This window comes from Perca flavescens, chromosome 12 (assembly GCF_004354835.1).
Source record: "Perca flavescens isolate YP-PL-M2 chromosome 12, PFLA_1.0, whole genome shotgun sequence".
In the NCBI taxonomy this organism is placed as follows: Eukaryota; Metazoa; Chordata; class Actinopteri; order Perciformes; family Percidae; genus Perca; species Perca flavescens.
Window position 1 is genome coordinate 28,587,078 of NC_041342.1, and position 14,709 is coordinate 28,601,786.

General features: G+C 40.4%; 1 protein-coding gene across 6 annotated transcripts in view; it reads left to right on the top strand.

The window, feature by feature from the left end:
• depdc5 (DEP domain containing 5, GATOR1 subcomplex subunit) overlaps positions 1 to 7,373 on the top strand; it is a 32,244-nt gene extending 24,871 nt beyond the window's left edge. For all 6 annotated transcript variants that reach the window (XM_028592509.1, XM_028592513.1, XM_028592514.1 and 3 more), the window contains 5 exons: positions 559 to 728; positions 4,013 to 4,184; positions 4,271 to 4,331; positions 6,558 to 6,640; positions 6,768 to 7,373. In XM_028592509.1, the coding sequence (XP_028448310.1) occupies positions 559 to 728; positions 4,013 to 4,184; positions 4,271 to 4,331; positions 6,558 to 6,640; positions 6,768 to 7,066 (785 nt within the window). In that variant the 3' untranslated portion in view covers positions 7,067 to 7,373. The remainder of the gene's footprint in view (positions 1 to 558; positions 729 to 4,012; positions 4,185 to 4,270; positions 4,332 to 6,557; positions 6,641 to 6,767) is intronic.
• Positions 7,374 to 14,709: the final 7,336 nt, after the last annotated feature.

Sequence of the window (14,709 nt, forward strand, 5' to 3'; positions counted from 1 at the left end):
AAGTGTGTTTTACAATGTTAAAATTACTGTTTATCTAAGAGTTTAGAGTTTGGTGCTTTTGGATCTTAGCCTTAGGATTTAGAATAACATTCTCAGCATGCCAGTGGCAAAACAATTGAGTGCGCAATTGCCCAGTAACTTTACATTGCAGCTTGTTTCGCCGCTGCCGACTTCAGCGATCTCGCTTAATACTGGAACAATTTCGGAAATTGTTGTTACCATCAGTCACTTCGACACAAATACATGGAAAATGGGATCCAGGTTGAAAAATACCGACTGTGAAGCTAAAACTCCTTCATTTGACACAGACTGCATTCATAAACTTATTTGTTCTAACGGCTCTTTATTATACCAGGAAACCTCTCTTTGAACTGGGATAATGCAGATATTAATGCTGTTTAAACTTCATGTGGGACTGATCACAGTTTAGTCTCGATCCATGCTCACCACCCGCTCTCACTCCTCCTCCTGCCTGCTCGTCATGCCATCCATCTCTCCTTCTTTTGCTACCCGTGCCTCCTGTCTCTCTCTCCCTTCCTCTGTCTGTCTGTCCCCCAGCTGCTACAGTCCTGGAGCAGAAGACGGTCACTCTGGATGTGGACGTTAACAACCGCAGTGACCGAACTGAATGGTGCAGCTGTTATTACCACGGAAACTTCTCCCTCAACGCTGCCTTTGAGATCAAGTTGCACTGGATGGCTGTCACTGCTGCAGTGCTCTTTGAGATGGTAACTACATGTCTATTTTTTGTTTGTTTTTTGCTTAATTGTCAATGGGTCACCGCTTAACCTTCACATGTCAACAGTAGGACTGGGTATCGCCAATGATTCCATTCAGATTCACAACGTTCGATAACTAATCAATATCAATTACGTTAGGGAGATTTTAGCTACAATACTAAAATATATAAGATATAAAAGAGATTCTCAGAGAACTTATGCTGATTGTACAAGCAAAAAGCAACCCTCAAATATTTTTTATAATGCACCAAGTATTTACATTAAGAATTGATCCCCAGACTTCTGGTTTGGCGATGTAGGTGTGGGACGCAGAGCAGGGGTGCTCCCGATTAACTCTCTTAATTACCCAAATAACTGATGTCTTTCCACCAAGATTTTATCGAAGTGTAGGAGTTGGAGCTCCTGGTCTTTCCTAGTGCCCTGTTGTGACTTCCACTCTTGGGATCTGGTCTCAGTTTAGACAAACTTTCAATTTGAGCGATTTCTCTATTTATGGTCCCATATGTAATAATCACACCTTTCTCCCAGACAAATTAGATCACGTCTTTGCCCATTGGCAAAGATCAGGCCTCTATAAATTCAGTGACCTCTACATAGACGGCACTTTTGCCGATTTCAATGCCCTTTCTGCCAAATTTAACTTACAGCGCTCCAGTCTTTTCCGCCATTTCCAGGTTCGGCACTTTGTGCGATCCATTAGCCCGTCCTTTCCCAGTCTACCGCCAAGAATGGGACTGGATATCATTTAGCAAATTCCTCTGCTCGTTAAGGGTCTTACCTCACGGATATATAATACTATCATGTCTCTTAGTGAATTATCACTTAATAAGATCCGAGCAGTAGTACTTTTTACTTAACAGGACTAACATTATATAAACCTATTTAACATTAAGAGATTGCTTTGGGGATTTTATTAACACATATCAGATCACACAAACAAAGATCGATTTTAATCATAGAATCGATTATTTTAACACAGCTCTAGTCAAGAGACACAAAATCAAAAAAGATTGCAGGACCTACACAAATCAGATACTCAGATTCTTCCCATTTAAACTTCTTTCAAAAGAGGAAAGGAAGAAAAAATAGTTTGGGTTTGATTCTGAGGATTTAAGTGACTCATTAGGCCTTAAAATAGTATTGATAAAATGATTTTGCTTTGCAGTCCTATAACATTTCTGGACTCATGAAAATCTAAATCGATCGTCTTTTTTTATCCAATGCATTTTTCTTACTTTTTAAAACCTTTGACCTACATTACCCACAATGCAACTCAAACGACGACTTAATGAACCTTCTAGCCCCCAAGTGGAGATGAGAAGCAGGCTACAGAGTTCAGTTGACCTCACTTCTTTCTAATTGCACATCCCCAATTTCTTTATTTTCCTTTTCAAACTTGTAGTTTTCAGCAAGTGAGATCACTTGAGGACATATATGACATATGTCAGATTTGTCTCTGAAGACACAAAAGTTTTTATACAACTTTTTCACAACACCTGTAAACACACTTTAGTTATGTCTGTTAATATGTGTGGAATCGTTGGAGTTCCCCTCCTGGTAGAGCACTGCCACTATCTAACGTCCAGGTCCCTTAACTTATTAACCAAATCATTTCTAACACACCCAGTCTTCTCATTTGCAACACGACGACACAGGAAACGGAGGCTTTTTAAATCAAAGAAAAAACATTGGAACTATTTTGGCTGTGTGCCAGCCAGTGAAAGCAAAAGTATTGAGGAAATGAAAATTGATTCTAGTATTCAAGTGTCAGCAAGAATCAATGAAGCAACTTAAGTAGAAAAGTTTGAAGATCACAAAGAGAGAATGATCCTAAACACTGTAAAATCAACCTATGAAACTAATAGAAGCCCAAATTCTTAATTAAAAATATCCTTTCCAGTTGCTTTAACAGCATCTTGACTTGAAAATAATTAGAATCTGTGATTACATCTGAAACTGCAGTACATAAAAGATACAGAAGATTATTTCATAACAGCTTGTCCTAGGGTGTAAAGATAAAATGGAGGATTTTGACATTTGCTGAAGAGAATGAGGAAGAGCGCTGTGTGGCTGCTTTCAAAACTTTAAAGAGTGTATGAGGAAGGCACCGATCGTGGGCGGCGCGCTGGCTCAGTGTTTAGCACTTCTGCCTCACAGCAAGTTGGCACTGCAGAGTTCCATCCCCCGTCCGGGCAGGGCCTTTCTGTGTGGAGTTTGCATGTTCTCCCTGTGTTTGAGTGGGTTTCCTCCGGGTGCTCCGGTGTCCTCCCACCATAAAGACATGCATGCTGGGTAACAAGGACTACAGATGAAAATTTGCCATCTGGCTAACACTGGCACATTTACAGAAATATGGATTAATGTGCATTGTCCTAATCAAATAAATCAATCAAATTCCCTAAGAGCATCTTTCCTTGATTCCCTAAAATCAATCTACAGAGAGGACCGAACTGAACCACAACTCACCAGCCAGATTAATAACTAAATCTAGGAGGTTCTGTCATATCACTCCAATTTCAGCCCATTTAATTTAGAATACATTTTAAAATTGTTTTAATTACATACAAGGCCATCCTTGGTCTGGCTCCTGATTATATTTAAAACTGTAACCCCTTATAGCCCAGCCAAGCCCCTACGATCAGCTGTTCAAAACCTTTTTAGCTGTTCCACCAACCAGGCTGAAAACTAAGGGTGACCGTGGATTTTTGGTTAGTGTGAGAGCAGCACACTCCACTGTCGCTTAAAACTCACTTTTACAAGATGGCCTACACTTAACCTTGTTTTCTTTTCCATTATTGCATCACTGCACATTTCCTCTTTACACCACTATTTTATGGTGTTTTATCTGAACTGTCTAAATTATGCTTGATTAGTATCATCATTTTAGTATTTTGTTAGATGCATTTCCGTACATTTGTTCTTTTATTGACATCCTATCTTGCACTTTAACTGTTTTATGTACGGGCTCTAATAAGTTCTAATTATTGTATTTAAAAAAAAAAAAAAAAAGTAAAGTATTTTGTTAATCTTAAAACACAAATGTGCTATAAACATAAAATTGTTATCTTGAGAAATCCTAGGGGAAGAGTAAAAAAGCTTTTTACCGAGATGATTTAAAGATCTTTAAATGCATGTTCTATTGTTTAATTTGTATTTAGTTTTGTGTTATCCATGTATTTCTCCACATGATTTGTAAATGCGAGACTGGAAGACCTCTGTTAAATAGTCTTGTGATTCCATATGCCATTTTCTAACCAGTTATTATCTGTCAGGTTCAAATGTGGCACCGGAAAGCTGCGTCCTGCGGCTTCCTGTTGGTCCCTGTGCTGGAGGTTCCTTTTGCTCTGACGTCTTACCTGTGCGGAGATCCACTGAGAGCGCAGCTCTTCATCCCTCTGAACATCCACTGTCTGCTGAAGAACAGCAGCGACAACCTGTTCGAAGGTAGAGAAGCCGTCTGACGGACTGCTGTGTTCATGTGTGGGATGTGTACCGTAGGTCATTCACAACATCTTGAATTCATCCAACAGGTTTTGAACCCGAGACGTACTGGGACAGGATGCAGCTCTTTCAGGAGGCCATACTGTACAGGTGGTTGTTGTTTTATGTCATGTCACAAACATAGAAATTAAATTCTATGTTTGTGCCTCAACCCCAAGGACACAATGGGATGTTGTGAGCTCAGGGAACAATTTTTTACATACATTATATTTGGTAGAGAAATTGTTATCACTCAAAGACTTATTTTATTTTCTTCTCAATAAATGTGTGTTTGCTCTGGGGAGAATGGGAGGCCCATCACAGCTACACCTTAGTATGTTAAGCAGTTTTGGAACATACCCAGTTTTATGAACTTCCATGAAACTTTGTAAGTTGGTCTAACTGCGTGTCAATCACTTCTCATGCACACACATTCATTCTCCCTTGTGGGGGGAGGGGCTTAGGAGACAGTTTTGGGCTTTAGCGGAAAGGGGGGAGGGACTGAGAAGTTGTCGATGTTCAAAAATCTTTGGCTAAGTCCTGGATCTTCACAATCATACCTACAGCACCTTTAAATGAGATGTAGTACACTTTATTAAAATAAAAGAATTATATCTTAGATTTACTGAAATTTACAGACACTGTTAAAGAACTACATTAATGGTTATATTGCCTTAGCTGTGTAGCTGAGATCATCAAGTTATCCAACTAGCTCAAATTAACTTATTGATGGTCCCATGGCATGAAAATGTCACTTTATGAGGGTTTTTTTATATTAATTAATATGAGTTCCCCCAGCCTGCCTATGGTCCCCCAGTGGCTAGAAATGGTGATAGGTGTAAACCGAGCCCTGGGTATCCTGCTCTGCCTTTGAGAAAATGAAAGCTCAGATGGGCCGATCTGGAATCTTCTCCTTATGAGGTCATAAGGAGCAAGGTTACCTCCCCTTTCTCTGCTTTGCCCGCCCAGAGAATTTGGCCCACCCATGAGAGAGAGAGAGAGACATCATGGCTTTCAAACAAGCAAAGAGGCAGTTGGTCAAGGCCACACCCCCACTCTCCACCTTGCCCCCCCTCTCTCCTCCTCAACAGCTACAGAGACAGAAATGGCACATCCTAAGGAAAGCTCATTATGGGACTGGCTCTAGTGGCTGTAATTCTGCACCAAGGCTTTCAAGAGACTTCAGATACAGTATTAGGGGACCACTAAGGTCTATATAAAAGAGACTTCAGATACAGTATTAGGGGACCACTAAGGTCTATATAAAAGAGACTTCAGATACAGTATTAGGGGACCACTAAGGTCTATATAAAAGAGACTTCAGATACAGTATTAGGGGACCACTAAGGTCTATATAAAAGAGACTTCAGATACAGTATTAGGGGTCCACTAAGGTCTATATAAAAGAGACTTCAGATACAGTATTAGGGGACCACTAAGGTCTATATAAAAGAGACTTCAGATACAGTATTAGGGGACCACTAAGGTCTATATAAAAGAGACTTCAGATACAGTATTAGGGGACCACTAAGGTCTATATAAAAGAGACTTCAGATACAGTATTAGGGGTCCACTAAGGTCTATATAAAAGAGACTTCAGATATAGTATTAGGGGACCACTAAGGTCTATATAAAAGAGACTTCAGATATAGTATTAGGGGACCACTAAGGTCTATATAAAAGAGACTTCAGATACAGTATTAGGGGACCACTAAGGTCTATATAAAAGAGACTTCAGATACAGTATTAGGGGACCACTAAGGTCTATATAAAAGAGACTTCAGATACAGTATTAGGGGACCACTAAGGTCTAAATAAAAGAGACTTCAGATACAGTATTAGGGGACCACTAAGGTCTATATAAAAGAGACTTCAGATACAGTATTAGGGGGCCACTAAGGTCTATATAAAAGAGACTTCAGATACAGTATTAGGGGACCACTAAGGTCTATATAAAAGAGACTTCAGATACAGTATTAGGGAACCACTAAGGTCTATATAAAAGAGACTTCAGATACAGTATTAGGGGACCACTAAGGTCTATATAAAAGAGACTTCAGATACAGTATTAGGGGACCACTAAGGTCTATATAAAAGAGACTTCAGATACAGTATTAGGGAACCACTAAGGTCTATATAAAAGAGACTTCAGATACAGTATTAGGGGACCACTAAGGTCTATATGAAAGCATCCAAAGAGCACCATGTCATGGGACCTTTTAAATGTAGGAATAATGTACAGTGAACTACAAAGTTCTGTGTCCTGACCAAATATTGTGTCTGAATTTCTGAGTTACATTGTACAAACGTATGTAAATGTTGTGCTCTTTCTACCAGATTTGGCTTTGTGCACGACAAGTATTCTGCTTCTGCTTTTAATTTCCCGTCTGACAACAAGCCCCAGTACATCCACGTAACAGGTTGGTCACATCACAACATAAAAAAAAAACACACACAAACGCAAACGTCTGCTGCTTCCTGGGAGCCGACAAGCTTCATTCTGCTTCTCTCTTTTTTTTTTTTTTTTTTTTCTTCTTCTTCTGTCAGGCACCGTGTTCCTGCAGCTGCCGTACTCCAAGAGGAAGTACTCGAGCGGGCAGCAGCGCCGACGCAGGAACTCCACCACCTCCAACAGCCAGGGGCCTTTTGGCGGCGAGGAGCGGGTCGGTTACTACTGGGCCTACAACACCATGCTGACCAAGGCCTGGAGGACGGGCGTGCTGGGCGACGAGAGGCTCGCAGACCGCCTGCTCAGAGACTTCACAGACTTCTGCGCCAACAAGGACAACCGACTGCTCCACCTGTGGGACAGCTGCCAGGAGAAGATGAACGCCAGCGCTCCCTGACAGGAAGCCGCAGGAAAAAGGAACGTAGATCACGAAGACTCCGAGTCACCCTCTGTGCTGCTGCGACAGGAGCCCCGATACCAATCAACCACTGGTCCCGTTGGATGTTTACAGCCAGGGCTGGGCGATAATTCAAAGTGATCACTTATCGTCTTTCGATGGGAATCCTATCGTGCAGAGATGCAGCGAATACCACTTTCTAGGCCGATCCTGATTTCCGATTTTCTAACTACTTTACAGCACACACAAATATTTATTTTCTATCTTATCTTTAATAGAACATTTTGCACAGAACATAGAACATGTTTTTGAACAGATAATGGATCACTTTCCTTCTTTTCACATCCAATATCCCAAAAAAAAATAGAATGTGATTTGGGTTTTTGGTGTCGTCCCTCCACGCCCTACTTTTTCTGTTGCAAACTTGTTATCTCCTGCACACACACTGAAGAATCCCCAAACAGCTGAAACGTTGCAGGTTAATTCACGAGGTTACGCGCGACACTCGGCAGAAGAGTTGAGAGAAAGGAAAAAGAGACTGTGCTGTGGCGTCCGTGTGTGCCTGCGTCCTTGAGAACTGTAACTCGTGTAACTTATGTTATCAGTTAATTGTAGCGTTGACCGGCGTGAAATCACCATATGTCAGACTGACTCGCCGGTCATGGCCGAGCACGTGAAAACCGGCCGGTCATCTCTAGTATCCTGATGAAATCACATATTGAGATATCGTGATATACAATTACCTTGTCTAAGTTGATAATAACAAGCACATACTAACTCCTTTTTCTCAGAAAATCTTGAACATTACGAGGGAATATCATTTGAAGAATTTCAGATTTGTTTTAACGTCACACTACTTTTTCTGCATACATGTAAACACACTCAGTGTATAGCTGGAAATCCTTTGTTTTTTTCTCTCTCTACAATTTTACTTGAAACGGTTTACCACATTATTGATGAATATTTTTTCTAAAATCTCATTGTTAAAAATATTTTGTGAAAGCACCAATTGTCAACCCTACAATATTGTCTCGATATCGATGTATTTGGTCAGGAATATCGTGATATCTGATTTTCTCCATATCGCCCAGCCCTATTTACAGTATTAAATGCTTGTCTCTCTTAAATATCAAAGTCCTTTTTTTTTTTTTTTTTTTTTTTTAGAAGAAGAAACAACTTTCACAACAACAAAATTCAAAAAAAACACTTAGTTCCCTCCGGACCTTCATCGAGAGTCTCTTGATAGCCAGAGCAGTAGGGTTGGGCATCGAAAACCGATTCCTACTTGGAATTGTTTCAAAAATTTCGATTCCAGTAGAATCGTTTCTTTATTGGAATCGTTTGGAGGATTTGGTTTCATATCCGATCATCGCTTCCCAATTTAACATGTGCGAGTTTTGGTTTCCGTAGCGACCAGCCGCTTGTTGTGTTGCAGCCATGGAGCTCAGTAAGCAGCGCTCTGGTGTGGCTTTATTTTATGTTGAAAAAGCTGTAAAACTGCAAATCAAAATAAAACTTTCCTCTTATCTGTGAAAATAGGCATTTGACCCGTTTCAACTCCACCCCTCAAAGAATCGGAATCGAGAACCAATAAGAACCGGAATAGAAAGGAAGAATCGGAATAGAAAGGAAGAATCGGAATAGAAAGGAAGAATCGGAATAGAAAGGAAGAATCGGAATAGAAAGGAAGAATCGGAATAGAAAGGAAGAATCGGAATAGAAAGGAAGAATCGGAATAGAAAGGAAGGAAGAATCGGAATAGAAAGGAAGAAAGAACCGGAATAGAAAGGAAGAACCGGAAATGAAAGGAAGAGTCGGAATAGAAAGGAAGAACCGAAATAGAAAGGAAGAACCGGAATAGAAAGGAAGAACCGAAATAGAAAGGAAGAACCGGAATAGAAAGGAAGAACCGAAATAGAAAGGAAGAACCGGAAATGAAAGGAAGAGTCGGAATAGAAAGGAAGAACCGGAATAGAAAGGAAGAACCGGAATAGAAAGGAAGAACCGAAATAGAAAGGAAGAACCGAAATAGAAAGGAAGAACCGGAATAGAAAGGAAGAACCGGAATAGAAAGGAAGAATCGTAATAGAAAGGAAGAACCGGAATAGAAAGGAAGAATCGTAATAGAAAGGAAGAACCGGAATAGAAAGGAAGAATCGTAATAGAAAGGAAGAATTGGAATCAGAATCGGAATTGAAAGGAAGATTCGGAATTGGAATCAGAATCGTTAAAATCCAAACGATGCCCAACCCTACAGAGTAGCGTGAGGGATTTGTTCCTTTGTTTCCAAATATCAAAGTCATGCCTTAAGAGCAGAGATTCTGCTCAAACGATGTGTTCTGTTAAGTCTTTGTTTATTGGCACACTGTAAATAATAAGACACGTATTTGTTTGAATTTTGGTATTCTTTGACCAGTGAAACGAGGAACTCTGCGTGGCGGTTGAGCACCAGACCGTTTTAGACTTCAACTGGTTTTAACGTCACATCCACCTGACACCACTTCCTGTTATTTTTCAGCCAGTAGAGTCACAAGCAGTGTTATTTTGGGGGCATGACAGATCTGTAGCTGACGCATTGGGTTTGGATAAAGCAGATCTGAGTAGATTGTTGAAAGTCTCCCGTTTGTTTTTCCAAGCGTCACTGGCGATGTTCCAGCTGTGTGTTAACACAGGCAGGGTGTGTCCGTTCATCTGTCCCCCTCTGACCCTGAACGCTGCGCTCTGATGTCCCCACTGGAAACCATCTCACCGCATGACCAGTTTAACAGCTGTTCTGGAGCTTTTAATGACATCCTCTTCCTCAACAGAACTAGTTTGCCCAGTATCATGTAAATATTTGGAACTCTTAAAGGTCGGTTTCCGTGTTTGAGCCTCACTTATGGACATTTTTTTTGGCTTTTTTATTTTTCAAGCATTTTGGCTGTGTTAATGCGTATGACATTGTTTGGCATGGTTGTGAGTTTTTAAATTGTTTAATTTTGGAAGTTAAACCTCAGTTCCTATAGTCCAGGGGTCACCAACACGGTGCCCGCGGGCACCAGGTAGCCCCCAAGGACCACATGAGTAGCCCTCAGGCCTGTTCTAAAAATGAAAATTGAATATTGATATGATCTGTTTCCCATCTTGTTAAGTCATTATTGATAATTATTGTGAGAAATCATTAACATAGATGAGTGTCATTAATCATTAATAATCATATATAACTAAAGGCAAACTGAGCACATTTGTCATTTCAGAAGAGTGTATCAAACTGGTAGCCCTTCGTATGACTCAATACCCATAAAGTAGCTCTCAGTTTCAAAAAGGTTGGTGACCCCTGCTATAGTCCATATCCACGACGTTCCACTTCCGGGATTGCTCCGTTTCCGCCGGAAATTCCCCAGGATGTCCCTCTTTTCGGCCAGATGTCCGTCACCTTCTGCTTTCTTCGGTTGGCGTTCTAACCTCCGGTGGATTTCTGAGGACTACGGTTAACTGCTCCTCAGATCTCTGCAGGGTAAATCCAGACAGCTAGCTAGACTATCTGTCCAATCTGAGATTTCTGTTGCACGACTAAAACAACCTTTGAACCTACACGTTCCACCAAAACAAGTTCCTTCCCGAGGCTATTTTGCAGCTTAGCACCGCCCATGACGATTGTGATTGGTTTAAAGAAATGCCACTAAACCAGAGCACCTTTTTCACCCATCCGGGAATGCTGTGTGAACGAGCCAGACCTTCCTCAACGGCGCTGTAGAGGAAGGTCTGGCAAAGTGAGACTACAGTTCCTATAATAAGTCTACAGTATAATAAACTGTAACCAAATCAGACCCTTAAGGACAAAAGATGTTTGCTCCCACGGTCATAACAGCATTATATCATACATGCATTCTGTTATATCAGGCTTTCAACCTAGAGCCCTTGCTTCATATTTGTAGTTCTTTCCACCAGATTGAGCCATGTTCTTACATTTGCCCTATGGGGCAAATACATATTTTCCTGGTTTCCATTCAGGGCATTGCTGCTGTATTATGGAGCGCTGCAGTGTTTGATGCAGTGCATACAAAATCAATGTTTTGACATATCCCAGACTGCAATTTTTTTTTTTTTTTAAATACCCCCAAGCATTTCGAATACAGAACATTATTCATTTTTGTGGGTTTTTTCCCCCATAAAAAAACAGGGGCATTTGTAAACACATTCAAAGGGTTAAAATTCTGAAAATGAATATTTGGTAGTTAGGATCAGCTGACTAAGAGATTAAACTCAAGGAAAATTTAAAATGTTAATATTTAATTTTATGGCAGTTTTTGACAGACATTTTTGTCCTCCGTTTTCACAATGAGGCAAAAGGTTGAAAATATTTAGGTTTGATAATACAGGTTCATTCTTCTCACGATGTGGTTATATACAATACTGTGCTTCACTTTGTTTTCTGAAAAGCGGATTAAATGACTAACAATTCAGAATTCAAGTCAAACACGGACACATTTCTAGTTGCACCTGATGAAACTTGTTTAATGAGTGTCTCTTTATAAAACAACACAAACCGAATCATAGTAAAGTCACGGCAACAGAGACATAAAAAAGGAAGTAAAAACATAACGTTATAATAGGGATGAGAGATTATTGCCCAGGTCACAGAGAGCTTTTGGTCGAACATGACAAACGCTCTGCTCTGATAATGAACCAGTTTAATTCCCGTATATTGTTCACACATATGAATACACATAGCATTGATTACTTTAAAGTGTTTTTTTTATATCAAATACAATTCCGCTATTCAAGTTTCTTTTGATTATAAAAAAACCCTTTTATATCCATATTCCATTTGATCTGAGATTATATATATTATATATATATATATATATATATATATATATATATATATATATATATATATATATATATATATATATATATATATATATATATATATATATATAGGTAAAACAGTAAATGTACAAAGACAAATGATTGAAACATATCTTATATAGATGTGAAAAAAAACACCAAAGAGTGTTCATCTAAACCACAACAATGAGACACAAACACAAGTTATCCCAGAATAGCTCCTCTATCCCAGTACAGGTTTTACCCAGAATCCCAGCAGCAGATTAAAGGTGCTCTAAGTGACGTCACACGTTTTTTTAGGCTACAACATTTTTTTTGGTCACATACAGCAAACATCTCACTATCTGCTAGCTGCCTGTCCCCTGAACACACTGTAAAAAAAAAAAACCTGCGGTCTCTGTAGACAGCCCAGGCTCCACAAACGCCAACAAAAACAAACTGCGCCAACCTGCACCACCAAACGTAACAAACAGTGTTCCAGCCAATAACAGACAACAAGGATTTTGGGGGTGGTGGTTGGGGTGGGGGTGGGGTTAGTGCGCGGAAGGGAGGGAGAGGGGACGGGGTTAGGAAGAGGGAGGTGCGAGCTAGCCTTGTTTTGTTTAAAAATACCTCGAACGTCGACAAGACGTGACGTCACCTGACGTCGCTTAGAGCACCTTCAAGTCTTCACTTCAGCTCGTCTGAATGGGACTTCGCTGGGCCAAGAGCGGCGCAGCGAATGCCTCCCAATCAGCTGAAAAAAGCTGGACATGCCCGATTCCTGGGTGTTTTTTTTGCTACATTCAAGACAAGTTGTCATAACTTTGTTGTTTAAGAGTCGTCTGTGCGTTGTGGAGAGGCCTCGATTCTCCTCATCACAAGCGTCTGGATTTCAGAGTCAGTTTCCAATGCGTCCGTCGACACTCTTGCGTGTACATGTAGTGGTTCATCAGTGAGGAAATATAGTGTGATGACCCTTTTAACGCAGCGTTTTAGAGCTGCAAAGATGAATCGATTATTTGTCAACTATTAAATTAATGGTCAACTATTTTGATAATCGATTGATCGTTTGAGTCACTGTTTTATGAGAAAAAGCTAAATTCTCTTGATTCCAGCTTCTTAAATGGGAACATGTTCTAGTTTCTTCTCTCCTCGGACAGTAAACTGAGTATGGACCGAGTTGGGGACAAAAGAAGACATTTGAGGACGTGGTCTAGAGCTTTGGGAAACATTTTACAGATGTTTTTATCGTTAGCTTTCTATCGTTAGCACTTAGAAACTCGGGAGTGATTTTTGGAATGCAGTTGTCTGTCACGTTGGCATAACTAAGTACTGACGAGGCATCGGCTGATAGGACGCTGACTTTACAATGGTCCCTGCTTCTTCTTTGGTGTTCCTGAGCTTGGTCACTTGAATGCACCACATCCATACTGTATCTGGCTCTCTTCCTCGTACTTTTTTTTTTTTTTTTTGTCTCTGATGTGCGTTAGTGAAGCAGCAGGACATCAGTTCCCTTTTTGAAGCGATCCAGTCCAGCCGGCGGTCAGATATCGGCGGTGAACGTGTCGATGTGTTCCCAGTCTTTCCTCTCATGCTCTGTTCTGTCTAACAACAGACATGTAATGAAATAAGCTGCACCTAAAGACTACTTGTGACCTGGAACCTGTTTTCTCATCATTTTCCAACAAAATCCAACCTAAAAAAAAAAGCACCCAAAGCTTATTCCTGCTCACAGCTCCGTGGTGAAGGAGTCGACCACTTTTGGTCACAACTAGGGCTGCTCCCTCTTAGTCGACTAATCGGTCGTTCTGGTCTTAGTCAACTTAGATTTCTTTAGTCGATTAGTCAGGTTTGATGCTTTTTTTTCCATGCTGAATGACTTATTTCCAAGAAATGTACGAGCACATCATCTTTTTGCATGACTCTTTGCGGAGAAACTCAGATATACAGATCTGTCGATTAAATCACCAAATCGATTAGTCGGTACAATTGAATGAGTGTTAGTCGACTAAGAATATCTTCAATCGAGTACAGCCCTAGTCACAACCATAGAAATAAAATGGATAGAAAGGCCGTTGAACTGTTGGCTGTGGTCATTTGATTGGTACGCCACAGAACGGCGATTGTTGTTAGTTATCATGGTGACAATACGCGTTAAAGCTATAGTGTGTAGTTTCTGTCGCCCCCCCCGTGAGGAATTCTAAGTAATGACAACAAAACTGTGGCGCGTCCACATGATACAAGCCTTCCGTGATCGGCGCACTACCGTTTCTATGGTCACAACCCTGCAGTATATAAGGAATCTATACAATCAATGTTGATGCAGCTTAATGTGCAGAGACCCACTGTATCTGTGGCCCTGTGTAGATGTTAGCTGTATAATAACTATTTTGTGTGTGGGTTCTACGGACATAAAATTAGGATTATAATATAAATATGTGATTTAAAAAAAAAAAAAGTGTACAAATGTGTTCAGTAATGCAACAGAAAAGCTTTCATTGGCCAGTAGTAGCGGCTTCATTTCATGCTTAACTACGATTCAGTGTTCATGTACGTTTTGTTGCTGTGAGTTCAGACAGAACGCAAAGGGAATTTTAGAGCCAGTGCGATTGCATATTAAGACAATGGAAGGATGCGATTTGGCGCAAATTAGCCAGGGGCGGCACGAACCGACTCAAAGATGCATCCCCAACAGCTGAAAACATTTCAACAGCCACCGAAACAAACCCTGTGCCATCAACTGTGGTAGACATTTGGCTATAATAGGTGTTGAAAGTGGGTAAAAAGCCATTAAAAAAAGCTATAGAAAAGGACAACTAGTGTCTTAG